This window comes from Idiotropiscis lumnitzeri, chromosome 3, assembly GCF_059441095.1.
Source record: "Idiotropiscis lumnitzeri isolate Australia: NSW breed Sydney's pygmy pipehorse chromosome 3, RoL_Ilum_1.0, whole genome shotgun sequence".
Taxonomy (NCBI): domain Eukaryota; kingdom Metazoa; phylum Chordata; class Actinopteri; order Syngnathiformes; family Syngnathidae; genus Idiotropiscis; species Idiotropiscis lumnitzeri.
In genome coordinates this window covers 1187051-1213320 of record NC_142393.1, presented here as the reverse complement: position 1 = coordinate 1213320, position 26270 = coordinate 1187051, and the positions used below count along the sequence as shown (strand labels likewise).

At 45.3% G+C, this 26270-nt stretch overlaps 2 protein-coding genes and 1 long non-coding RNA gene across 3 annotated transcripts; all 3 read left to right on the top strand.

Annotated features, from left to right (window-relative positions):
* Window positions 1-518: 518 nt before the first annotated feature.
* Window positions 519-4206, top strand: LOC148339330 (THAP domain-containing protein 1-like). The gene is made up of 3 exons (XM_088291360.1): window positions 519-719; window positions 2264-2459; window positions 2909-4206. The coding sequence occupies exons 1-3, from the start codon at window positions 652-654 to the stop codon at window positions 3254-3256; spliced, it is 612 nt and encodes a 203-aa protein (XP_088147486.1). The 5' UTR covers window positions 519-651; the 3' UTR covers window positions 3257-4206.
* A 704-nt stretch (window positions 4207-4910) lies between these two features.
* On the top strand, window positions 4911-5656 carry LOC148339329 (uncharacterized). Its single transcript, XR_015842491.1, has 3 exons — window positions 4911-5058; window positions 5274-5296; window positions 5379-5656. It is a non-coding gene; the product is annotated as an uncharacterized LOC148339329 (long non-coding RNA).
* A 2652-nt stretch (window positions 5657-8308) lies between these two features.
* On the top strand, window positions 8309-26159 carry esyt1a (extended synaptotagmin-like protein 1a). The gene is made up of 31 exons (XM_088289883.1): window positions 8309-9629; window positions 11206-11247; window positions 13326-13460; window positions 13561-13634; window positions 13783-13855; window positions 14806-14895; window positions 14997-15052; window positions 16582-16702; window positions 16832-17008; window positions 17970-18052; window positions 18183-18231; window positions 18426-18515; window positions 19614-19709; window positions 19796-19867; window positions 20409-20495; window positions 20619-20768; window positions 20892-21074; window positions 21480-21656; window positions 21739-21821; window positions 21890-21938; window positions 22015-22104; window positions 22257-22352; window positions 22592-22663; window positions 22914-23000; window positions 23084-23230; window positions 23840-23964; window positions 24058-24153; window positions 24229-24360; window positions 24495-24600; window positions 25042-25091; window positions 25171-26159. Exons 1-31 carry the CDS (start codon window positions 9291-9293, stop codon window positions 25196-25198), a joined length of 3255 nt encoding a protein of 1084 aa, XP_088146009.1. The 5' UTR covers window positions 8309-9290; the 3' UTR covers window positions 25199-26159.
* The last annotated feature ends 111 nt before the right edge of the window (window positions 26160-26270 follow it).

Here is a 26270-nt window from a genome sequence, read left to right as displayed (position 1 = left end):
CGATTAAACAACTGTGTACGTATATGGAAGTGGGATTGTAATTTAATCACTGCTAAATTCCTAATATTGAGATGATCTTGTTTGTTTTTTAATTGTTTAATTTTGTAAAAAGAAAAAAAGTTGTGCATTTTTATAGCACTTTATCTGTGTTTATATAAGCTCACCAACGTGAATTGTTTCCTAAACATATTTGTTATAAGTAATGACGATAAATTGCTGAATACGTACAACATAATAGTGTTAGAAATTAGATGTTTACTTACCATTGTGTCATTTATGCGCATTTTATTCTAGCACTTAAAATATGTTTGAGGTCACCTATGTGGATTGTTATCTCAACCTAACACGTATATTTTAATATAATTTCACTAAATTGCTGAAAACCTACCGAGGACGTGGACGTCTAAAAAGAACCGGGACATGTAAGCCGACAATTTAAGTTCTTTAAATTGTAATTGAGACATAATATCTGAAGAGGTCAGTATCGTCTCCGTTGCCGGAACAGTGAACGAAGAAGACTGGTGACGTCACCGTAACCGGAAATGCGCTGGCGGCCATCGTGCGTTGCCACTAGCTCAAGCGCACCTAAAAAACTCGAATTTGATTGATTTGTTGGCGGCGTTTGCGCGTGATTTTGTCTCCACGGCGAAAATGCCACAGTGTGTGGCCTACGATTGCAACAATAAGTCGGGAAGAGGCTCCGCGTGCACATTTCATCGGTAAGACTACGATTCTGAACGCTTCATTTTCGATTTAACTTTCGTGTCATGTCAGTGAGACGTACATAAAATACAGGCATGCTCACATGGCAGCTTTTTGTGAAGGAAGACAAAATGTGTGGGATATGTGGAGGTGAGTATAAGCATGGTGATAGTGCATATGGAGAAAGAGGAGAACGTGCGAACTGTGGAGCGCATCATCATGGCCGTTTCTCAAGATAAAGAACGCTGAGTGCGTCTCGTGAACTCGCCAAGTTCGAGCTTCCTAAGAACGTGTGCGAGGTCCTTCATAAGAACGCGAGTGCGTTTATTTTTAAACAACCCGAAGTGCATGTTGGGATTTTCTTTCCCAGCCAAGCCTTCTCAACCCATAATGCAACCTTCGTAAAGAGGCTATATTAAAACAAAAATGTAACCCTACAGGCCAAATAAAAAGCAGGAAAAAATGTGATTGTTTAAAAAACAAAAGTTACCGCAAATATCTTGATATCAGAGGAATAATTTGGGAACAAATACAAGAGGAACTAAGAAACGGGGAAATAATAGAAACAGAAGACCAAAGTTAGCCCTGCAATCAAATGGAGCACTGGGAGAGATTTAAAGTTACTTTGAATATCCATCCATCCATTATCTGAGCCGCTTCTCCAAACGAGGGTCGTGGGCGTGCTGGAGCCAATCCCAGCTGTCTTCGGGCAGTCGGCGGGTTACACCTTGAACTGGTTGCCAACCAATCGCAGGGCACACAAAGACGAACAACCATTCCGCTTTCACACTTACACCTAGGAACAATTTAGAGTGTTCATTGAAGCTGCCATGCATGTTTTTGGCATGTGGGCGGAAATCTGAGTACCCGGAGAAAACCCACACAGGCCCGGAAAATCATGCAAACTCCGCACAGAAAGGCTGGAGCCGGAATTGAACCCTGCGCATATTATACCTATAAATGATTACGTATAAATAGTAATCATTTAAATAGATTAATAGTTTAAGTATGATAAGTAGTGTCAAAAATAATTGTTGAAAAGAGCTAACTTGATGTTTAGGATATTGTGGCGTTCACGAGGCAATCAGGGAATGTTACAACTTTTTTTTTAATGTGAGCAAACGTACAGGCTTCCGGTCCGTTTGGCACAAGAGCGATGGTGGCAAGTCAACTGTCGCCACACCATGCATGGTCACAGTGACTCATCAAAACCTCAAGAATATCAGCCAGCATCAACTGAAACATTCACTGGCAACAACAACCAAAATAAGGATCAAAGAAATACAACCAACAGGAAACACACATTTACGACACAGGTCCCATCCCATGTGCCGCAAAGCATGCTGGGAAAGTCTCAGCCTCCCAGTGACGTTACAATGTTGTAAATGTTTGCGTTATTTAAAATAAAATGACGTAAGCCAACGCAGGAATCATTATCGATCACCGGGTGGTGGTGATGCATTATTTCAGTTTGCCGGCTGCCATGAAACACAAAGAAGAAGAAGAAGAAAGTTTTGCACGTCTGCGTGGTCCATCTAAAGTTTGGAGTCTTTTTGAACAGGTTCCCAAAGGATGAAAACATGTGCGGAGAATGGGTGCAGGCGTTGAGGAGGAAGAACTTCACAGCCACGCCCGGTGTCACGTTAATCTGTAGTGACCATTTCCTGGATGTCGACTTTGACCGAAGTGGCCAGACGACTCGGCTCAAGCAAGGCGTTATACCGAGCGTCTTTAAATTCCCTCCATCTGTCCAAAAGGTAGGTTCACGCAATTTAGCCAATACTTACCGTCCCAAAAAATTATTCTTTGCACATTGACTGGGTCATTTAGTAATCAGGCGTGGTTGGCAAAAGAAATTTGTTTCTCTTCGAAAAAAATATATTCTTGGATGTTCAGTTTGGGCATTTTTCATTTGTTCAAGAAAATAAATTCTCCAGTGTCATAATTTAGAGAGTTAAATAGAAGCCATTTTAAAAACTGACTGCTTTGCAGATGCAAAATCAGCAAAAAAAAAATTGCGAGCTTTTGTTTTTAATTGACTTTTTAGGTCAGTGCAATTTAACAAATAATTTAATTAAATATATCAGTTAAATTAATTAACTCATTTCCTACTATTGATGGCTAAAGACTTTTTTTCATAGAAATTCATGTTAAATTTCACTCTGTGAATATTTTGCGTCATCTGTCACTTTGTTCTTTCAAACAGAAACTGAAGGAACGGAAACCAGCGGCCGACAAACGCGTATCTCCTCAAGCATCCGTCACAGCCGCAATCGAGTCGCCAATCAGCGTTTGTGCGCCAGATCACAACTACCACCTTGACCCCAACCCCCGAAAGGTCAAGCAGAAGCTGAACACTGCGGTGGAAACCATCCGAAGCCTGCGGAAAAAACTCAAGGTCTCTCATCAGAAAACGCGGCGTTTGAGGAAGAAGGTGGAGAGCTTAACTACAATTTTGAAAGAGCTCAAGACGAAGGGAAAAGTTTCGGATAACAGCGCTCAGATTCTGGCGTCGACCTTTCTGGAGTCGTTCGCTCTCTCCTTAATTGAGTGAAACGATGCCGATGGCCAAAACACAAGACAGCATTTGTTGGATTTCTGACTTGCCGACAAAAGATTTCCATCCTGCATTTGTAAAACGGCTCAACTCACCTTTGAGGAAGACGATCTCAAGTTTTTACCACAGGAGATGTCATAGGGATGGTAAAGCGAAGAGTCAAATGTCAAGATTGCTTGCAGACTGATCAAATCAATTTCCCTCCTTCCAAGTTGGACCAGAACTGGTCTTCTTGTTCCATCACTCAAGTCTTGTGCAAGTATGTGAAGCCACTGAGAGACGTGTGAGCAAAATGCAGCCAGTGACAGATGGGAAGATACCTCATGAAGGTGACCTCAAGTCAGCAATTAAGTACAAGCTGGATCAGGAGCTTTTGAAATCCATTGTCTAAATTCTCTCATAAGGCAGCTCTCCGAGTTCTGCGCCATGATTCGTCTGCGTCATGTCAGAACTACCAACAGCGAAAGCAAAGCCTATCGGGAAGAAAGAAATCAGCAAAATAATTCTTTTTGCACATTCATAATCGAAGACTGTGATATGGAAACCTAAACGCAGTAAATCACAATTTATGATATGAGATCATCTAGTTTGAATGGTCGATGCATCCAGCGAAGTTGGTTCTTTGTGAAGCTCTCGTGACTCCATACGGGCATCCTGGCAGCAAACACGCACTGAGGTGCTTCGCAAGATGGGCTGCCCTCTGACTAAAGCCACGAGAGGCCACAGTGAGTCCAGGTTCTTTGTCGACGTCCGACAGATGAAAGTCAACGTGGTTGATGTTAACTTCATGTTTCAAACCTTGCATGTTGCTCTTGTCATCCAGAGGATCATCTGAATCCAAATGTGTACTTTGATTACACTTGCGCAACGAGTCAGCCTCAGCCCTCGTCTGTGGCCGTCGTGGACACATTTGTGGCATGCGTGGCACAAATTAATGTCAATAAAGATTTTTTTTTCTTCACAAACAAAATTGTCTCTCACTGTTGCTTTATGTTTCAAAATGTGTGAGCACATGCACTTCTCTTTCCAAAACAAAAGGCACACCATATTTTAGAAATTAGCTCTCAAATGTCGACAATGCCTTGTCAAATCATGGAATTAAGTCGCGTTTTATGGATGCCAAGTAGAGTCGTAAATCATAAAATTTGTGACTTTAGAGTCCAAGTCAAGTAACTCAAGAACCCCCACTTCTGATTGTTACAGTCTTAATAGCGACAAGAATATATCAGGTTTTTGTTTTTTGGTCTTCTGGATGCTATTGAAGATTGAATAAATTCATACATTACAATTTTGAAGGCTGTTTAAACAGCTGTGCATACAGACATCAGATTGTAATTTACATCGCTGATAAATTCCTAATCTTGATCTAATCTGGATTTGTTTTTAAATTGTTTCTTTAAAAATGTAATTGTTATGCAAACTTTAAATATGATTATATGAGTTTGACATCGTAAACATTTGATTTATAATATAACCAATCGTGCTACATACGCGATAACAACAACGTACAATCCTTGATTCGATTTTAATATGAAACACGTATTCCAATGCGTGCATTCGTCTTTGTCGCCATCAAAAGCGTCGTTATGAGAAACACTGGACTCCTTTTCCCATGTTGCACCACCACTCAGTGACGCTTCTTTATGACGTCAGTCACGAGACAGCTTTTCCCTGTTCGGTATGTATTACTAGTTTATGTTGACGCAAGAATCAGAGGTAATCCATTTTTGGTTCATTTCAATAATCGTTCACCCCTATTTGAATCTTTTCAGACGGACCTTTTCGCTATGCGAGCCAAGGTAGGCGATTTTTTTCCGACTCTATGATAAAATCACTTTCTACCAGGTACTAACGCTTGTTAGCTAGCTCGTTAGCAAGATGAGTGTGCAGCCTTTAAGTCTTTAATGAAATTGAAAATTGTTGTTGCGGGCTTTCATTGCAAATTAATGGCAATCGTTTTTTACTGTAATACGTGGCCAACTTTTACATTTGCAAATGTTTTCCTCGTTTGCAGTGGAGAAAGAAGCGCATGCGCAGGTGAGCAATTGCGGCCATGCTGCTTAGTCGCTTGTTTTCTTCAAGTCACCCTGCAAAATTGATCTTTGATATTGCTTCATAGACTGAAGCGCAAAAGAAGAAAGATGAGGCAGAGGTCCAAGTAAGCTGTTCCGTGGATACCAGCTGTGCAATTTTGGGTTGCCGGTTTCTAGACGGACGGAGAAAGCAGCGGGAGTCGCTCACTTGGAAGTCTTTGACACCAGTCGTCGAACAAAGTTAACGCCTGCAGAATGATGGACTCTTCCGCTGGAGTGCCCGGACTTTTGTTGGTTTTTCTGTCACTCGTGAACTGTTCAAACTTCTATTTCCATGTTGATTAAAGGTTTGGAGGTAAAAACATTTGAGTGTTAGAACTGTTTTGTCCTTTTTCCAGTGGTACTTCGAAATGTCATGCAGAGCGAATTACGTAGACACAAACAAAACAGGTTTTCTGAAACTGAAAAATACTGACGTCTTAGAAGTCAGTTTTGTTTTCACCCGAACCTGATTTCTTTGGGAGAAAAAAATGGGTGGTAACATTTCTTTTTTTGGGGGGGAAAAACCCTTTGAGGCCATTACTGCTAGTTTCCTTCAGACTGTTTCAGCTTCTTCCACAGATTCGCAAAAGAATTACAATTACAATCAGCACTCCAAAGTAGTCTCCACCCTGTGAATGAGGCTAAAGTTTCTGATATTAAAAATGAATCACGAGGTAGCACATGTTTCCCTCAGATTGACTTTGGGCTTGTGGTTTTGCCTTACCCTGCACAAATGTTCAAGTGACAGTGGCGGAGAAGCAAAGCAGCCCACAAGCTCAATTTTAAATGTCAAGTGCCAGTTATGTCCACATTGTTAGGTAACCTGAGGGTAAAAAAATGTACTTGCAAACTTGAATCTCTGCTTCTGAAAATCCAGGTAAGAACAGTAACCATTTGATTTGAAGAATTGAATCTTGGCAACCGGAATTGTAAATGAATGCGTCTTGATTGCATTGAGTGTTTTTCTTCACTTTTCATATATTGTTTTGTTTAAAGATGTTCAATTTTAGAAGCAGTAGTGAGTGTCTAAAGCAAAAAATAAAAATAAAAATACGGGCATACTGATGTCTTCCTTGCCCTGCCATCGACCGCCTCATTTTAACAGTGCTGGTTAATCCGTGACAAAGTTGTTCCCCAAAATGTTTTTCTCATGCAATTTAAAACTTCAGCAGTATTTTTAGAGACCTGAAAGACAAATTGCAGCCTCTGACATTTAACTCCAGACCTTTCCCAAACACGGCGTGATGAGGTGCGGCATACAGGCCACTGGTCAAGTTCTAATTTTAATATCCCCCCTAAAAAAAAAAAAAAAAAACTTGACCAATGTGATCCTCATCCCATGACTTCGGGATTTCGCAACCTTTTGTTCAGAGCATATTTGCCTTTTTCTGTCTCCTAGAAGGAGTTTCCATCATTTTAAAGTGTCTCATCAATGTGATTTCAACTTCACGTCCAAGATTCTTTTTTTTTTCTCAGTATTTTCATAAATGATGGCTACCTGCAAGACGTGAATTTTCTCTCCTTCCTGTTCCCATCAGGATTGCAAGTGAGCCGTCGTTTTGCAGCTGACTTTGGGCCGGAGCAGGAATGATGCGGCTCAGCCAATCAGCAAGAGGCTCATGAAGTCACAAGCGTCTCACGCGTTTGCAGCTCCGACGTCAAATTCATCGCAAGGAGGAAGGCCAAGGCTGCGTTTAGAACTCGGAAGCTTTCGAGTGTGAAGCAGACACGCCAACCGCCGCTTTTTTATTTTGTGACGTCAAAATGATCCAGAAAGCAGTGAGCAAAAAACCAAAATCCCGTGTCATGACTGCAACTTCTGCTTCTCGAGCCTGTGAGGTTGTTGTTCCTCAGCTGACCGGCGGTGATGACCTGACCATGTGACCCTGCGACTACTTCTGTTAGGCCAACTTTCACAAGAGGCCTTTACATTTGAAAGAAAAACACGTGTGCACACGATTAAGCCTTCAATGTTTTACTTTTTAAATTGATTTAACGCGGGTCCTTTGTCACAGCGCAAATTTTTCATTTACATTAATTTTCGACACGTTGCTAATTTGCTGAGGCCGCTTGGCATTTCTGAATCGTTTCACTGCAGTTTGTGCTTTAATACATTCACAGGTCGGCCCGCCTTTTTGCCCCTACCTTTTGAGAGTGTGTTTTATTTTTCCTCAACTGACTGTATGCTTTGTTTCTGCAAAACAAATCCTGAAAATTCTGTGCGCTGTCTCTCACGCAGGCGATCACCATGCCGACGTTTGCACAAGAACTCCTCAAACTTGACGCCCTCTGAGCAAATACGAGTAATTGGCGGCATCCCGGCAACTGTTAAGAGACTCGAACTCGAGCCTTCCCCAGCTCAAGTCAAGGTACCGATGATGTCGAACCGTTGCTAGGCGATAGCAATCCATGATATTTGATATTTGGAGGGGGGGATAATCACAAACTGGGACACAATCGTGAAGTGGAGCTAAATTCATATTTTTTATAAAACTGAAACGAGGGGCATGCAAAATTTTTCACCCCCCTCTGAGTGTATTAATCGTTTGCAGAAGGACCTTTTTGCTGCATCTACAGGTGCAAATCTTTTGGGATGTGCGTCAGATTTGCACATCTTGACACTAAATTTTTTTGCCCTACCTGATTTGCAAAACGGCTCCAGCTCAAAGAAATTAGATGGAGAGCGTTTGTGAAAAGGCGTTTTCTCAATTGGATTCTGGTCTGGACTTTGATTTGGACAGTCAAAGACAAGATTTGCTTAGTTTTGTGCCATTCCATTGTCGATTTTGTTTTCTTTTGAAGATCATTGTCTTGTTGGAAGCGAAAATGTCTTTTGCCGACTCCAACAGCTTTTCTTCCAAAATACTCTTGTATTTGTCTCCTTTCATGTTCCCATCAACTTAGACTATCTTGCTTCTCGCTGCTGCAAAAAAGCAGCCACAGGCCATGATGCTGCCCCCCCCCTCCACCAACACTCTTCTGCCAGTTTGCACGATTGCACGCACACTCAAGGCTGACAACGAGGCACTCTAAAATGCAAGCAGACTATCCAAAGAGCCGACACATTATCAGGTGTCGATGTAGTTAGCTGTCGAGTCGACTTGATAACTCAATTCCTCAACTCCTCTGAGATTGGCAGCTGGTGCAAAGTTTGACACAAGATGCAGGTGCATTGTGGTGCTCAGACATTTCTCTTCCCTTTCCAGTGGATTTTGATTGCATGAGGTCTTTCGTGTAGGATTTTACCAAGCAAGCTGTAGTGCTTGAAACTTAGCTAACCACATGTTAAAAAGTCCGTTTGCCATTTTCTTGTTCAGAGACTTCCAGTGGCGTAAATGCAGAACGTGAAGTTTTCGTCCTCGAGTGCCAAATTCATCCCTCCATTTTCAACCTGTTGTGTTGCTCAGCAGGCTGCCGCAGTACATGATCACTTGTGCATGCAGTCAGCATGCAGCTCGTGTGCCCGTTATGTAAAGCGAACGGGCCGTCGATGCACGCCCAGATGCGGAGGGGCCGCGTGCGTGTGCGTGCACGATTATTTGGAGGTGTACACTATTTTGTTTGTTCAATGGGCCTGCGCGCGAGTGTTCTGCTCGTGCGTGTGAGTTAATTGTGGTATTCCACGTCAATCTGCCGGCTTTGACGCGAAAAGAGGGCTGGGAGCGGAGAGCCCGCCCTTCAAGCTCGCCGCTGCCTGCAGAAGCAGAAGCAGAAGACACGTCCACCAAAACGTCACTCGCTCCTTTCGGCTGCTCTGCGGAACCGAAGCGAAGGTGACGAGGGGAATCGCATCATGATTTAATCCGCGCAAGCCGTCACTCAAGCGGCCATCTGTCCATGCTTGCGTGAGCTAACTCTTGAGGAGGCAAAATAAAAAAAAAATACAAGAAAAAGGCACGGGGGGCGGGGAGCGAGCCGAAGTCAAAAGCGGACAAGTCCAACGGGTCGTGCGTGCGATGCCATCCGCGGAGGAGGAGACACAGGCGGCCGTGAGCGGAGACACAACGGGGGCGGCCCGGACCTCGCCGCCGGGCCGAGCCCCCGCGGGGGAGCGCGCGGTGGGCGCCCTGTGGTCCTTCGCCAAATGCCTGGGAGCCCTGCTGCCGGTCTACTTGGCTGGATATTATGGCTTCAGCATCATCGTGGTGCTGGTCGGGCTCGTGGTCTACATGGGCTGGAAGCTTGGTCGACAAGACAAGGCGAGGAGGCTCAACGCGGCCATGTACCTCCTGGAAAACGAGATGGAATTCACCACAGAGAAGCTCTTCCGATTCAAACGGGATCTGCCTCCTTGGGTAAGGAACGACTGTCAACTATCTCCGCAGTTTCGCGCGTCGAAGGCAGCCTGCGCTGGCTATCGCTTATGACGATGCTTATTACCTCGTAATAAGAGCAGTAATACGATAAGTTTGTTTTAATTTACTGTCTGCTCCCCTTTCACATTCCAAGTAAGCAGTGCCTGGTTAATTCATCCGAACTGAGTAGGATTTCACGTGTCAGTTTTGCTGTGGGAATAAAGGGACAGATTACACATGAAGAAAAAAAAAAATGCACGGAGCAGCTCCTGAACTCCTGAGCCGTGGACCACCATATGTGGACACACAGCTTGGGAGGATAAACTGCGTGTGTGTGTTTGAGCAAAAAAGACTCAGACACGCACTGCGAAATAATAGGAGGACACTATGAGGTGCAATTTGCACTAACACACCCATGAGGGCTAATTATTGAAATGTGAAGTAGCTGCTTGGAGCTTTTCCAGGGCCCAAAAGGGTACACATGTTCCCGAGCAGTAAAAACATCAAGTGTCAAGGAAGCTAAATCCATTGTCACCTTCAACGTGATCTACTGTTTTCAGAGTGTGTTTTTGGCTCCGGTTCCTTCCATTTCTCTGACATCCTCACGCCGTTATTACTCGACAAATTGCATCGGAATTCACATTCGGCAGATCAGCATTCAAGTGACGTATTTAGACGAGTTATGCTCAGGACAAGACAAGCAGTTTGATTTATCGAGCACATTTCATCCACAAGGTAACTCAATGTGCTTCACACAACACCTCCAAGCATTAACAAACTCGTGTATGTTCAGAGGACCTTATGGGGGAGGGGGGGGGGGCAAAGTTTTGAAGCTGGATTTAAAAGCATTTACACTCACTTCTCATGGCAGCTTATTCCATTTGTGTGCAGCGAAACCGCTAAATGCCGCTCCACCATGTTTGCTTTGAACTCTGGCCTCCACCGAGTGACATGAGTCTGCAGACTTCAAGAGGCCGACTGAGTTTTCAATCAGCACTTTTGTCATAGATTCAGGCCCACGACCTTTCAGTGAATTTTTTTTTTTTTAGATCATGAGGAAAATTTTAAAATCGATTCTACAGCTAATTGTGAGCCAGTTGAACTTTAAGACTGCAGTAATATGTTCCGATTTTTTTCGTTGTGGTCAAAACCTGAGCTGCCGCGTTCTGAATGAGCTGCAGCTCTTTTACTCTCTTACAAGTCCAGTGTGTTTGCCTTTCAGTAGCAAATAATGAAAATTGGCCATGGCCCTTCTAAAACTTTTATTTTGATTCCACAAAGTGCCTAAAGTCACCTTTTAACAATTTGATGCAAGCGTAAAAAATGCCTTGAACCCGTTTGTAACCACAGTAAATAAAGCTAAACCACGAGAAATGAGCGGAGGGGATTGCTGCTGGTGAGTCAGCCTCATGCGTCGTGCTTTTGAACATCCGTAATGGTCGTTCTGGTTTATCAATAAGCCAACGGTGGTGCAGGAAGCAACAAATGATGTGCGGAGGTCTAAATATGCGCAAGTGATTCCTTGCTTCCCTGTCAAGTTTGCATCCATGCCCCAACTTTTGTTAATTCTTCACAGGTCAACTTCCCAGACGTAGAAAAAGCAGAGTGGCTGAATAAGGTCAGTTGTACTTTCTTGTTTATTTCTTTTTCCATTTTGAACAAATTCAAAAATGGCAAGTGGAATGCTGATGCATACATTTCTGGTTCCGAGTTGTTGATGTTTCAGTGTGAAGTTTGTATGTTCGGGCGCGAGCACATTGCACGGGCGTTTCGTGAGACGGACAAAAATCCGGCTCCGCCCTTTGTTAATTGAACCCTTTTTTTAAAGTTTGTCAAATCCCCCCCCCCCTAAAAATGGACGTCCGGCTGGATCGTTCCGCCCCCGGGATGGACTGCCCAGCTCTGACTTTTATGATGTTCCCCCGTGATTGGCTGGCGAGCGGATCAGGGCGCGGCCGGTCGGCCTCTCGCTCGTCCTCAGCTGGGACGAACCGGACGAAATGGATGGAGTGCGTGCTGCTGTTTTTTGAAGCACGTCATGCAACTTCTCGACAAGATCTTTCAAAATTTGCTTGAAGACTTGGAAGAGTTGACATCGATTACTGCGTGAAGAACGCTTGAGATGAGCCTCTCCTTCTGTGGCGAGTGCGAGTGCAGACGCCTCGCTGATGCGATGAAGATGCAATTATCGCTCATTTTCTCTGCCAGTGCAGAAAGCTCGCATCAACAAAGGCAAAATGTGCACGTGAATACTAACCTTATGGGGGGAACAATAATGGACTCTCAAGTCAGAAGCCCGCATTGACTGAGCGTAATTGGTCAAATTCATCTTTCAACCGCGCAGATTAATCCTCTCCTGCAGCCCAAGATAGCGATTCTCTCGTCGTCAGCGCAAAATCCACTCGCGAGAGACCGTTTCGGTCACGCAACACGCAGACAAAATGGACGGCTGCTGCATGACCTGAAGCGCATTTCTCAGGATTGACGACACCGGAGCCCGAAAGCTTCGGCAGGCAGGCGAGCTCATGAAGAGTTTGGAGATGGAGCTCAGTGGAGCGCTTCGGCCCGACGGTGGCCGGCCTCCCGCTCCACTTCGCACTCAAATGCTGACGTCATTAGCGCCGATGCGATGGAGCCGCCGGGGAAGCTTTTTAGAAAATCAACATTGTTCTCGTGTTTTTGCTGTCAAGTGATTTGGTGATGGAAACTTTTGAAAGTCTGAATGTTTTTCTTTCTCTGAAGTGCCGCTCTCTAAAATTTTGATTAGTTCAAAGGACAAAAGTGAGTTGGGGATGATTGAGAGCGGCGCTCAGGTTGTTTCCGCTCGGACTTTTTTTTTCGCTTCGTCAGCTGCAACGGAAACAACCAGCTTGTGTGTTTACCATCCTTTGCGAGGGAGGATCGTTGCTTTGCTCTGACACACATGGAGCATTATTATTTCTAAATTGTAGTCAACTTGCTTCTATTTAATCAGGAAATACTGACGGAGATGAAAAGGATTTTTACTGAAGTTGTGTTTTGGGGGCTTGTTTCCATGGTTACAACATTTTGGAAATATATATATATATGATGGAAGGGTTAGGCTCAGAAGCAGGTGAAACCTTTTTGTGAAACAGAGCAGTCATGTTGAAATCAGCATTGTTCTCGCATTTATCGGTCATAATTGAAACAAATTATGTTAATCTAAAAAATCTGATATGCTTGTAAAACAGGAAACACGTTTTTTTTTTCAAATCAACATCAAAAATGTTGAGGGAAACAAAAGATTTTCCGATTCAAATTTGCTTTTGACGAGTATTTTCAGTATATCGGACCTCGTTAACGAATGTGTTTGATTATCGAGTTATTTCCCAAATGTCATTTTTAAAGCTTTTTTGTTTTCGAACAAAGTCTGAAAAGCCTTCTGGAAAAGAAGACACTTTAAACCAATCTTTAAAAAAGACTCGAACACCAAAACAGAAGTTTCAACTGTATTATGTAACTTTGCGCTAATTAGATCTTTTTGTCAGTCATGAGATTTCTGTGGACTCTTCTTAAAAAGATTTTCATGTTACCAAATGACATCAACCCTCAACAAATGCGATAACGTTCGGTCCAAAATAGTCCCAAGCCGAAAAGGAGTCCTCTTTGAATTCCCTTTGAACACACAAAGCGTCCCAAAAGCAGAACCCTTGACCCGTAACTTTCTTTGTTTAGATCCTGCAGCAAGCGTGGCCCTTCATTGGCCAGTTTCTGGAAAAGTTACTTCTGGAGAACATCGCGCCAACCATCCGAGCCTCCAGTATTCATCTGCAGACGCTTAGCTTCACCAAAGTCAACCTCGGCGACAAGGTATCCGATCGGCCGCAGCACGAGGAGCATCCCTAAATCGTCCGGACCGGTGCTCGTTTTGCGTTTTCATGAAGTTGACGAGCAGCTTTTGTGTCGACAGGCCTTAAAGGTGGTCGGCGTGAAGGCTCACACAGAACACGACAAGAGACAAGTCATGTTGGACTTGTACCTCAGGTCATTATTTTCTGCAAGAAACCGGTCGGTTGAGTCCGACATTGACATGATTCTTAAGCGCAAGATGCTTGTCCTCGAATGTTTGTTTATGACTCTTAATCGCCTCACATCAGCTGCTTTGCTTATTTAAACACGCGTCTCCCCGCAGCTACGCTGGCGATGCCGAGATCAACGTCGAAATCAAAAAGTACTTCTGCAAAGCTGGCGTCAAAGGAATTCAGGTATGGAAATGCGGGGCTGCCCTGACATAGGAGCACGCTCGTCATGCAAAACACTCGTATCTCAAATCTCATCAAGATAAGTGGAAATGCCAATCATGAGCTAGAAAATGTCAAATGTTTGTTCAGGCTAATATACGTTTGGTTCGTGGACGGATGATTCTTTTACTCCTTTGGACTGCTTCCAAATGCGCAAGTTTGCATAAACTGCAGGTGGCTTAGAATGATGCACTTCAGAAGGCCTCCATGGACGAGTGAGACTCAGATGTTTGTCGATGCGTCAGTGAACACTTTGCAAGCTGGACTTAAAACTCAAATAAAGTTTTATTTGTAGGCGTGAAAAGTCTGGAAAATGAAATCTTGGTGTCACTCACAAATATTGGATGTAGAGCAGTCAAACGTGTGCAAATATACCCGTTGTTTAAATGTGCAACATTGTATTTCATTTCTGGATTTGTCTGTCTTCATTTAATTGGACCCGGAAATTCGGAAGAAAACTGAACTGAACTGAATTTGTTCCAGCCTCCCGACACAAAAATAAATTGAGTCAAATGTGAAGTTGATTGCAGCTTCTTCTGCTGTGTGTGACTTGGCCACTGGGGGCAGTATAATGCAGTTATGAAGACAAAAAAAACCACTCAATTATTGTAAAGACAAATATGACAATTAAATACGCCAACGTGCTGAAGGAGTCAAGTCACTGACTTGGCGGCCATGTTGGCAGGGGCGACGTTCCCATCAAAGGCGACGTGTTGACATTGAAATGAAGTTGGAACTTGCTTGTTTCTCGACAGATTTTCATTAGGTTTATTTTGTTCGGTCCATGCCAAAACGTGTGCTATCAACATTTAAAAAAAAAAAATCACAAATCAAGGCAAAAGAAATTGCCAGGACAACAAAAAGCTTTAAAAAAAAATGATCGTACAGCGACCCTCGCGTGCTGCTCTCCGTAGCTCAACGGCAAGCTGCGAGTGATCCTCGAGCCTCTGATTGGAGACGTTCCGCTGGTTGGAGCCATCACCATGTTCTTCATCCGCCGACCTGTGAGTTCCGCCGACTTTCTACTAACTTTTGCGGATAGCGCAAAATGTTAACGGCATCTCACGTGCATCCTGTCTCTTGAATGTCATTCATTGTGTGACAGAAACTGGACATCAACTGGACTGGTCTGACCAACTTATTGGACATCCCTGGACTGAAGTGAGTTGACAAATTTCCTTTTCACTCCTCACGGCAACGTTGCATATGAGAGACTCACAATCAATTGCATCGAGAGTTTTGCAACTTACTCGTTGAGCTCAGCAAAATATCCTCAGTTTGATGACGTGCATGACTACGCAACGTCAAAAATGAACAAAATACTGCAATTGGCGCATGATGTTGCGACATATTCAAGTGAATATGTCGTTTGCTGTATTTTGGCATTTCCATCCTTGCCGATTTTGTTGTTAATGCCTGCCTGGCACGCTTTTTGTTTCATTCGTGTTTTTGTCTTCATTACCCACCTCGTTTGAAGACTTGATTCATTTGAAAGCTTCGGGCTTCAGATTGTCTTTTAAACAAAAGAATCGTAGAACTGCCGCAGCTGGGCACTTGACCCTTTTTTGACGGTCAGTCCCTTGCCTTACGACCGCGATCTCAGTACGGTTCTGGCCTCGACCCTCTGGCCCAATTCATAAAAATTGTTTGCCCCTCAACCCAGAAAAAAAAACGTGGGAGAGAAAGGTTTATTTAAACATCATGAGCTGGCTAATTTACTTTTTGGATCCGCTTTGCCTTCTTATGGTCTTCTTCTTTCTTCTTCTCCTTGAACGTGCCCAATGCAAGTAAGTGTGCACAGTTGCCGTTCTAGGGATTGTGGTATTGCCCCCCCTCCCCCAGCAGGTGGGCGGCAACGTTGCTGTCTCACATCTCTTCAAACACAAACACTTGCGAGTGGCGCTAAAGACGCATTCCGAGGCAAGTTTTGTCATTTTCTCATTTCTCGAGTAGGTTCCTCACACGCACGAGGGCCAATTCATGGGCCGGACTAAAATCAACCTCTGGTCTACGTTAATCAAACCCTTCTTTAAAAATTGTCACCTCCCGCTTCTTCTCCGCCCCCCAAAATGGGCGTCCGACCTGCCCAGCTCTGGAAACAGCCCAAATGTAACTTAAATAAATAAATAAATGTCGAGTGGAAGCGCCAAAAATGAGCCGACCTCATTTTTCACGTTTGAAATGGAGTGAAAATACAATTTTGCCACTGTTATTTCTGTAAATAACGTGTCCGTTTCCAAATTGTATTCTTCCTTTTGTGCAGCCAGCGAGCGTTGGCTTGGTTATCGAGCGTTTGCCGCGCTGTCGCCGCGCTGTCGCCGCGCTGTCGCCGCGCTGTCGCCGCGCTGTCGCCGCGCTGTCGCCGCGCTGTCGCCGCGCTGTCGCCGCGCTGTCGCCGCGCTGTCGCCGCGCTGTCGCCGCGCTGTCGCCGCGCTGTCGCCGCGCTGTCGCCGCGCTGTCGCCGCGCTGTCGCCGCGCTGTCGCCGCGCTGTCGCCGCGCTGTCGCCGCGCTGTCGCCGCGCTGTCGCCGCGCTGTCGCCGCGCTGTCGCCGCGCTGTCGCCGCGCTGTCGCCGCGCTGTCGCCGCGCTGTCGCCGCGCTGTCGCCGCGCTGTCGCCGCGCTGTCGCCGCGCTGTCGCCGCTTCGTGTTTTGTCTGTGCGTCCCCAACATGGTCCTTGCATTCATTGCAGCGCCATGTCGGACACAATGATCATGGACGCAATCGCCTCCCAACTGGTCCTCCCCAACCGTCTCACCGTCCCCCTGGTGGCCGACCTGCAGGTTGCGCAGCTGCGCTCCCCTCTGCCAAGGGTAACCGTCTCTGTCGCACGTGGCCTGGGGAACTGCTTGCAATCCTTGTTCCCAGCAAAAAAAACACAAAAAAAAAACCAAATCACCTGAATGGCGCGCAGCCGACTGCAATCGATGTTTTTGTGCCAGGGCGTCGTGCGCATTCACCTGCTGGAGGCCGAGGATCTGACCGCCAAGGACACGGTCATCAAAGGCCTGATCGACGGCAAGTCGGACCCGTATGCGGTGCTGCGCGTGGGAACGCAGATCTTCACCTCACATCACGTGGACAGCAACCTCAACCCACAGTGGCGGGAAATGTACGAGGTGAGGCTGCTGTGTGTTTTTGTGGAAAGAAAAAAAATGGTGCGGCAGAAGAAATGTCGGTCATCTCGGCCAACAGTTGTGAGTCGCATGAATCGTGCTCGGCCAGAAATGTGTGCACCTTTGTTGGCATTGGCAATTTTCACACGAGCTAGCGAGCGATGACGACACGCCCAAAAAACATCTTCCAGCTCGGCTCGTCTGCTGTCGCGACGCTTTAAGAGCGCCTCGTTGGCTGCGAGTGCGTTCGCGTCTTGGAGAGAAGGAGTAGGGCAGGTCATTTATTTATTTTTTTTATTTTGTTTTTACTTTAGAGCGAGCGCCCCGTTGTGATATCTTCCGACCACCGGTGGCTTGGGGCGGAAATATTCTCGCTGCTCAAACACCAAGTTATGTCTTACACTTCAGAAAGATGCGAGACAAATGAGCATCTCTTTTTTTAGCTCAAATTCAACACGAGGATATGAAATGACATCAATGAGAAGAATCTGCTCGTGACTTCTTGATGATGTTCGGCCAGCAGAGTGAGCTCGGCGGCATTGCCAAGCTCACGTATACGTCGTGCCGCGCTTGGTGTCAAACGTTTCCGTCGTCGGTTTTGGTTTTTGCGGTGCTGCTTGGACTTCCTTTCGTGAGTGATTCGGCGCGTTTCTGAATTTGCACACGTCACCCGCTTTCAGAGAAAAACAGTTTCGTGGAGATTTGATCTTCAGCGCGAGCAGGAAATCGCAACTTCGGTGATAAGCGAGTGGTTGCGGAAACGTTTCTCTCGTGGGATTGCTGGTCTTCTCTTTTGCTTAACGACAAACTTTTGTACCACGTACACTTACAGTTCATCCAAAACTCACCCGAAACGATTCAGCAGTATTTAATTATTTTTTTTTTTGCCATTGTGATTGTGTTGTCTTCTTGTGGTGTGTGTGTTGTCCATTTTTGTGAATGTGTGTGTGTGTGTGTGTGTCAGGTGATTGTCCATGAAGTACCTGGTCAGGAGTTGGAAGTGGAAGTCTTTGACAAAGACCCAGACCAGGATGACTTCCTGGGCAGGTAGTTTCCTCGTTCTCATGTCTTGTAATTTGCGCGTCTCACATCCCGTCGCATGTTTCTTGTCGAAAACGTCTGAAAATGCGTTTGGAGGCTCTCGTACATTTCATCCAGCTTCTGGTGTCTCTTTCAGAGTGAAGGTGGATCTTGATATCGTGAAGCAAGCCAGAGTTGTGGACGATGTAAGTTGTTTCGACGTTGTGGTTTTTGTCTCGCGCTTACTCAAGTGATTCAACTCGAAAAATGTTTTATTTTGTAATCCGGTCGGCATGTGACGGCAGACACGGGTCACATGTCAACCCGGTGACCCTCCCCGGCACCGCCTTTGGGTGATAAGAGAACAAAATGTGTGTTGTGTTGATGTTTTTGTGTCCAGTGGTTCAATCTGAGGGACGTCCCATCCGGCAGCGTTCACCTCCGACTGGAGTGGCTCTCGCTGCTCTCGTCTGCTGACAGATTGACGGAGGTGAGAATGCACTCGGGAGGCGTCAGAACAAATTGGAATCACATTATGACTTGGTTCAAAATGGAATATATTTATTAGGGCTGTCAAAATGAAAGCGTTAACTCAAGATTAATTTGTAAAAATACTCGCGCAATTAAATATTTTAACTCGGTTAACTGAAAAATTCCTGTCAAGATGACGCCATTTAGATCGTATTCAAGGATCAAAGAAAGCTATCAGGACAGTCTTTGAGTTAAAATACACTTCATATTCGGTGATTTGACAATTCAAAGATATTCTTCAACTAAATACCTTTTAAAAGCTTCACAAAAATAGTAGAAAACATGCAATTGATGTATTTTACGGACTATACGGCGTGCCTGCTTTTAAACCGCAGCAATTCTTTTTTTTTTTTTTTTTTTTTAAACCGCACCAGTTATAAGCCGCAGTTTTCTTTGTTTTAAAAAAATGAGTTGTTGACTGCATGTACAGAACGATTTTGTTCTGTGAATGCACATAAAGAGATTGTTCAAACAGTGCCTTTTACCACACCAACAACTTTGCTTATTAAATCTGAACAGACCCAAGAGAGAGAAAAAAATATCGAAATTTATTTAGCGTATTTTACTGGACTATAGAGCGCCACCTACTGGTGAAAGAAAAATCCACAGAAAAGCTGCATCGTCATATTAGCCGCGTGGTTCAAAATCGAGGAAAAAAGTAGCGATTTAAAGTTCGCAAAATACGGTAATCGCAATTAATTTTGTTATGATTATTTAGTTTAAAAAAATGTAATCTCTTGACAGCACTAATATTTCTTGTGGGAAAAAAAAATATCAGCGGAGGAGTCACGAGCCACGAGAATAGTCATGGTGGTTGTAAAAACTGAAGGGCACTGATAAAGCTTTTTAAAGGTCAAAAATGTTTTCGGGAATTATTTGTGTTTCTGACACTTTTGGATTATGGATCAAAATGACTTCCGGAACATGAAAAATGCCACTTCTTGTATTTAAAGTGTGCATTAAAGTGCCGCACGATGAAACGACCAAGTTACTAAGTATCTTAAGTCCAAAATGAGCTCGTTGCCGTTTTCCTCCTCTGTTGCGATTTGTCCTGCAGGTGATCCAGCGAAACCAGAACCTGACCAGCAAAACCACAGATCCTCCTTCTGCCGCCATCTTGGCTATTTATCTCGATCAGGCTCACGAGCTGCCTGTGAGATCGTTGTCGCGCACCACCATCTTTTTGTCCTTGGCAAACCGTCATATGATTATTAAAAAATCTTTTTCATCATCTTTCAGCTGAGAAAGGGCAACAAGGACCCGAGCCCGATGGTGCAAATTTCCATTCAGGATACAACTCGAGAGAGCAAGGTAATTGAAAGCGTTTCTTGGAACAATCAAACAAATTGCATTTTACCATCGACAGAAGAGAATCCGACATCTGCAGCTCATTCAGAACATATTCCGTACTCCAGTCCAGTCTTAAAGACTCGACGCCGACTCCCAGTCAGCTGCACCGCCCATTTTAAAAGGACGAATGGCATAGGTCCTGAATGCGCGAAAGAAGCGCTTGTGGAATTCAAAGCAAACATGGTGCATCAGCATTTAGCTCTTATGCTGCATGCAAATGGCATAAGCGGCCAACACAAGTCAAGTTTTCATTCTTTGTTTTAAATCCAGCTTAAAAACTTCTCCTGCGTAAGATTGAAGCATTTCTATCCAAAGTGTTCTTTAGCGTTGTCTTCTTTTAGCAATTTGAAAAAAAATCTTTTTATTTCTCTACTTTCCTATTAAACGTCTTGATCGGTTCTGTTTTTTTCAACATCTTCAAGTCGTTCGCCTTGAAATGTGTTTTTGAGTTTTCTTGCGGCTGAAATGCGCCATCGCTAAAGCCGCCTTGCCTCCGCCGCAGACTTGCTACGGCTGCAGCAACCCCGTGTGGGAAGATGCCTTCACCTTCTTCATTCAAGATCCTCGCAAACAAGATATCGACATTCAAGTATGTCATTTCATTCTTGACGTTCCTCACTCAACCTGGATGGATTTCTTTTTTTTTTTTTTTTGCGGTTCTTGTCGCTCACCAACGCGGAAGTGTTCTCATAACGTTCTGCTGTCAAATCAGGTGAAAGATGACGACCGAGCGCTCTCGCTGGGCAGTCTGACCATCCCTCTGGCCCGCCTTCTGGGCTCGCCTCAACTCACCATGGACCAGTGGTTCCAGTTGGACCATTCGGGTTCAGCTAGCCGCATTTACATCAAATTTGTTCTCCGGGTGGGTTATTTACACAAAAGCTCATGTCTTAAAGTGTCCGGCCACTTTCTTGCAATGGTGGAATGTTGATCGGACAAATGGGAGAAACTTTTGCTGCTGACCATCTCTCTCGTACGTCTCCAGGTTTTGTGGCTAAGCGATGATGCCACGCCCACCACGCCGTCGCCCCGCCCACTAGCTCCTGGTTCAGGGCCCGGTCATGGCCGCATCACCGCAGAACTAAACCCCATGGGGCCCGGTGGCTTAGCGAAACCGCCACCGGCACGTCCCCAGCACACCACGCCCGACCCTGAGTTTGCAACTGAGGTAACCAGAATAAAAAAAAAAAAGGAAACAGTTTTGGAGCAAATCAAAAAGAATGATCACTTTCTCTATTTTGGCTTTTTATCGGTGCTGTATATTATGAACAGTCCGTCCCGAGGGCCGACAATTTTTAGGAATTAGGCCAGAGGGTCGAGGCCGGAAGGGCACCGACATTGTGGCCGGAGGGCGGAGGCCAGGGACGGACCGTCAGAAAAGGGTCAAGTGCCCAGCTCTAATGATTAAGTCACGTTGAGTTTTTTTGCAAAATAATTTTGTCTATAAATTTCAAATCCAAAAATTGTCATTTCGAGCAGAAAATTAGAAAAAATGGTCAAAGTAGCGAGCAATTCTGGTGTAAATAAAATCTGCAAAAAAGTCAGCCCAAGCAAAGTGCAGTTTTGTCCAAAGGGGGTGCTTCGAATCCATCTACTGGAGGCCCAAAACCTGATCGCCAAGGACAACTTCATGGGCGGCATGGTGAAGGGGAAGAGTGACCCTTACGTCAAGATCCGGGTGGCGGGCATGACCTTCCGCAGCCACACCATCAAAGAGAACCTCAATCCCATCTGGAACGAACTCTACGAGGTTTGCTCTGATTTTTAGTTTCGCGCGCGCTTGGTCGGCTGACAATGTTCGTGAGATTTGATTTTAGTTTTTTCCTTTTTAGGTGATTCTGACTCAGCTGCCTGGCCAAGAGATCCAATTTGAATTATTTGATAAGGACATCGATCAAGATGACTTCCTGGGAAGGTGCGTCGTCGCTTGACAAACCCAAACGCGTTCTTCCGCCGCATCCCGCTGACAAAATCTCTTTGCAGGTTCAAACTAAATTTACGTGACATCATCAGCGGGCAGTTCATCGATATGGTGTGTGGCGCGTTCCGGAATCCATTTGAAGCTTTTTTTTTTGCTTCCAAACGGTTGATGAATGTTGTTGTTACAGTGGTATACTTTGAACGACGTCAAGTCCGGTCGAGTTCACCTGCTGCTCGAATGGCTACCCAGAGTGTCCGACCTTCCCAGATTGGAGCAGGTTTGACTGAAAAAAAAAAAAAAAATCAAATATCCTGGAATCCCATCGTGTCATGCGGCGTCGGAGGAATTTTGTGGCCGCTCTGTTGTTTCTCTTTTGGAACGCCTCTGAATGAATCTCTCTCTCTCTCTTTTTTTTTCGCCTCCACAAAGATTCTGCAGTATCAGTCGCAGCAGTTGTTCCAGAACAAAGTTGTGCCGTCGGCAGCCGTCCTCTTTGTGTACGTGGAGCGTGCGCACGGCCTGCCAGTAAGTAATTGTTTGTTCAACAATTTTTCAATTTGTCTTAAAAGGGGAGGGTTGTTAAAGAATAAATAACAATATCACAAATCTAATGTGCTCCAAACAAGAAATTGACGCACATGATTTGCCCATGGCGGGCCACATAAAATGACGTCGCGGGCCAGTTCTGGCCCCCGGGCCTTGAGTTTGACACCTGTGCTTGAGCTCATCAGTTGTTTTTTGTTTGACTCTATTCTTTAAATCAGTTGAAGAAAAGCGGAAAAGAGCCGAAAGTTGGAGCTGAGGTGATTCTAAAGAACGTTTCCCACCGAACGAAGGTAACACAATGGCGTGTGCGCGTGTGCGCCTGCACGTGCGCGTGTGCGCCTGCACGTGCGCGTGTGCGCCTGCACGTGCGCGTGTGCGCCTGCACGTGCGCGTGTGCGCCTGCACGTGCGCGTGTGCGCCTGCACGTGCGCGTGTGCGCCTGCACGTGCGCGTGTGCGCCTGCACGTGCGCGTGTGCGCCTGCACGTGCTCAACCCAACATGCCCTGAGCTCGGACATCTTGGTTTTTTTTTTTGCTCAGGTCTGTGAGCGCTCCACATCGCCTCGATGGGATGAAGCGTTTCATTTCTTGGTTCGAGATCCCAGAGATGAAACGCTCACCGTGAAGGTGAGCGTGCTGGACTTGTTGTCCGTTTTTTAGCGATGAGGCGGCAGCCGGTGTATGTGCAAATGTTTTTTTTTTCCCGTTAGCTGTCTCACAGCTGGGGCCAATCTCTCGGCTCCTTGACGCTGCCTCTCAGGGAGGCGATGGCTGAGCCCAACTTGGTGCTGGACCGCTGGCTTGCCTTGGATGGAGCTCTGCCCGAGAGTCAGATCCTGCTGAGGGTGACGCTCAAGGTGCCGTCAAGTCACACCATGTTCTGTTTTCTGAGTATATACGGATATGAATATTAAATAACTTTGGTGAGATGTGCCGTGACTGTTCCCAACCTTGAGCTTGAGACATAAAAGTTTAATGAGAGTGCAATGGCCATCTTATTAGGTACACCTGCCCCCCCCCCCCCCCCCCAAAAAAAAAAAGCGCAACCACCACAAAAGCACCTTTGTTCAATAATACAAATGTTCATTTTAAAATGGAAGGACTTGAACGGGTTGCCAGCCAATCGCAGCGCACACAAAGATGAACAACCACTCACGCTCACAAACAATTTCGAGTGTCCAATCAACCTGCCGTGCATGTTTTTGGAATGTGGGAGGAAGGCGGAGTACCCGGAGAAAAACCACGCAGGCACGGGGAGAACATGCAAACTTCACACAGGAAGGCCCGAGCCGGAATCAAACCCGCGACCTCCGCACTGTGAGGCCATCGTGCCGACCAACTAAAACCATTAAACATTTTCGAAGTCGGAGTCGGATGTACTCTTGCGGGTGTACCTAATGATGTGGCCCGTGAGCGTAGAAGAAATCCAAAACAATTCATTCCCATTTTGTTGTGTTGTCTTGCAGATCTTGGACACGCAGTTGGCGGTATGCCGCAGGGCCCCGGGGGACACTGACGGCACCGGCGACCCGGTCATTCCCAGATGGGATCCGTCCCATCTGGACCTCCGACACCGACCCGGATTCACCATGTGAGTCGTCGTCGGCCCAATCGTGAGGGGCGGGCCCATTTGATTTCAACTCACTCGACCTACGGCGGTCGGGTTGTGATTTTTGTTCTTTAGGGCCAGCGAGGCGGCAACTTTTTCAAGCCAGGTGAAGCTCACCATCGGATACTCCACGGAGGAGAACCGGCTCTTCATCAACGTCCATGCGTGCAGGTCTCACTTTGTGCCGCCACGTGTGACGTCGCGCTCGTGCGGCGGTCGCTAAAGATTTTGTGTACGCCCCCGCAGAGCGCTGATCGCCTGCTCCAAAGACGGCGCCGACTCTTACGTTACGTTCATGCTGCTGCCTGACAAGAAAGCAACCACCAAGCGGAGAACTGCCACCAAGAAGCGGGACCTCAACCCGGAATTTAACGAGAGGTCAGACGTGTCTTTTTAGCCACAATTTGAAACGGATCCTACGTGCGGGTGGGGGGGGCATTCTTTGTCTTTTAAGAAGCCCGTTTATGTGTAGGCAAGGTCTGAGCGATGCTTTTCGTGCTTCTTTTTTGCAGGTTTGACTTTGACCTCTCGTTGGAGGAGTCAGCACAGAGGAAGCTGGATCTGTCGGTGAAGAACAGCGTCTCCTTCATGAGCAGAGAGAGGGAGCTTATTGGAAAAGTAAGAGCGACCATCATGCTGCAGCAAAACACAATACCTTTTACGAAGATCTCTGAGACGTGAGCGACGCAAGAAAACAAATGAGATGACTAAGCAGCGGATGTTCATCTTCGCACAAACTTCCCTTTGTGGCCGAAACACCATTTTCTCAAATAATATGGATTGATGGTCTCATTTTTATTTATTTTTTTAATAATCTTTAAATGCTACCAGGCTCAGTTACAACTCCTTCAATTTTTTAGGGAATGTAAAAAAAACGTGAAAAGGCCAATAGTGTTGATTTGGGGAAGAAAATATTTCATATTTGGGCATACGGAGTTTCCACCTGACTGTGAGATGATGTCCCGTAAAAGTTATCGAACAAAACAATCCCTCTAACTCAATCGCGTGACGTGATGGCGCTTGAAAGTGATTCTCACCAAGTTTGCTGAATGTCCGCAGCTGCAACTGGACCTGGACCAGATGGACCTGAAGTCCGGCGTCACTCAGTGGTAACCATTTCAGCCGCTCTAAGCAATGACGCAATCGTTCACATTTGCCGAGCAGTCAACGAGTCTTCCGTCTTTTCAGGTACGATTTGCTACCAGAGTCAACCTAGAAGAATCGCTTGCGGAGCTTGGCTACCATTTCACATTTGGTGTTGCTTGTGCGCTCTGTCAATTGTGCGTGTATATTCGGCTTTACTGGCATGAAGAAGAAGAAGAAAAAAATAAAAGACAACACGCCTGCTCCATAAAATAGCAAAGCATCAGTATTTAGGCGAGGAAGCTCGCTCGTCATCGCCAAAGTTTTAGCGGTGCTGCATCGTCGCATCTTCACGAGAATATTTGGCTGAATAAATATTTAATAATGCAACCGTATTGCACAAACGACCACTTTGTATGTGACGTATGATTCTATGAAAAGATCACGTGTGAGCCTGTAAAAGTCCTTTTTGAATTGCATTCTCACAAGAGCTTCCAATCCGAAGGCACGGCTCCGTTTCACATTTCGAGCCTCCAACCTGACTGAATGAAATTCCACTTTTGTTTTTTTACAGTCCCAATATTGTTTTCTTTGTGTGTTTATATTGTTGCCGCAAATATTGGACCACTTTTAAAGGTTTGTCAATGTTTGACTTTTTTGTTCCAAATGAAGTTTTTATATGCTTTCTCCGTAGCTTCGTGATGAATGTCGCTTTTTTATAAACAAACGTATTCCAAAAAACGAGACCCTCAAATTGACTTCGGACAAAGTGGAAGCAGTCTCAATCACTGTGCTTTTATGAAGATAAAACTTTCGACGCTACTCCAAACTCATGCATGCTTGCTTACTTGCATTTGTCATGCTCGATGCAAAACTTGAATGCTGTTCGCGTCGTTTGGCCCACCAAGCAGCTTTTCCATAACGACAACTTAACAACACGCGCTAGAAAGTAGAAGTAGCACTTTGTGTTGCACGGCTGTCACTTTATCACAAAGACTCTCTTGACACTGAAAACGGATGTGTTTTTTTAATTTAATTTACTTAATGTAATATCAGCTTTGAAGAGATGTTGAATAAAGTTTGCATTTCCACGATTTTTGGTGTCTTGTCTTTTTCACCTCAGTTCAAATAACACAAAGTAGGAAAACTATTATCAATATAGCAATCATGGAATCCGGGTACATGTTTGGGATTTGTTCTTTAAT

Bases quoted from the DNA above. Each gene is read 5' to 3' on its own strand.
- LOC148339330 (XM_088291360.1), top strand. From the start codon at position 652: ATGCCACAGTGTGTGGCCTACGATTGCAACAATAAGTCGGGAAGAGGC. The intron at 720-2,263 runs GTAAGACTACGA...CTTTTTGAACAG, and splicing joins TCCGCGTGCACATTTCATCG to GTTCCCAAAGGATGAAAACA. The intron at 2,460-2,908 runs GTAGGTTCACGC...TCTTTCAAACAG, and splicing joins TCCCTCCATCTGTCCAAAAG to AAACTGAAGGAACGGAAACC.
- esyt1a (XM_088289883.1), top strand. From the start codon at position 9,291: ATGCCATCCGCGGAGGAGGAGACACAGGCGGCCGTGAGCGGAGACACA. The intron at 22,105-22,256 runs GTTTGACTGAAA...GCCTCCACAAAG, and splicing joins ACCTTCCCAGATTGGAGCAG to ATTCTGCAGTATCAGTCGCA. The intron at 24,361-24,494 runs GTCAGACGTGTC...TCTTTTTTGCAG, and splicing joins AACCCGGAATTTAACGAGAG to GTTTGACTTTGACCTCTCGT.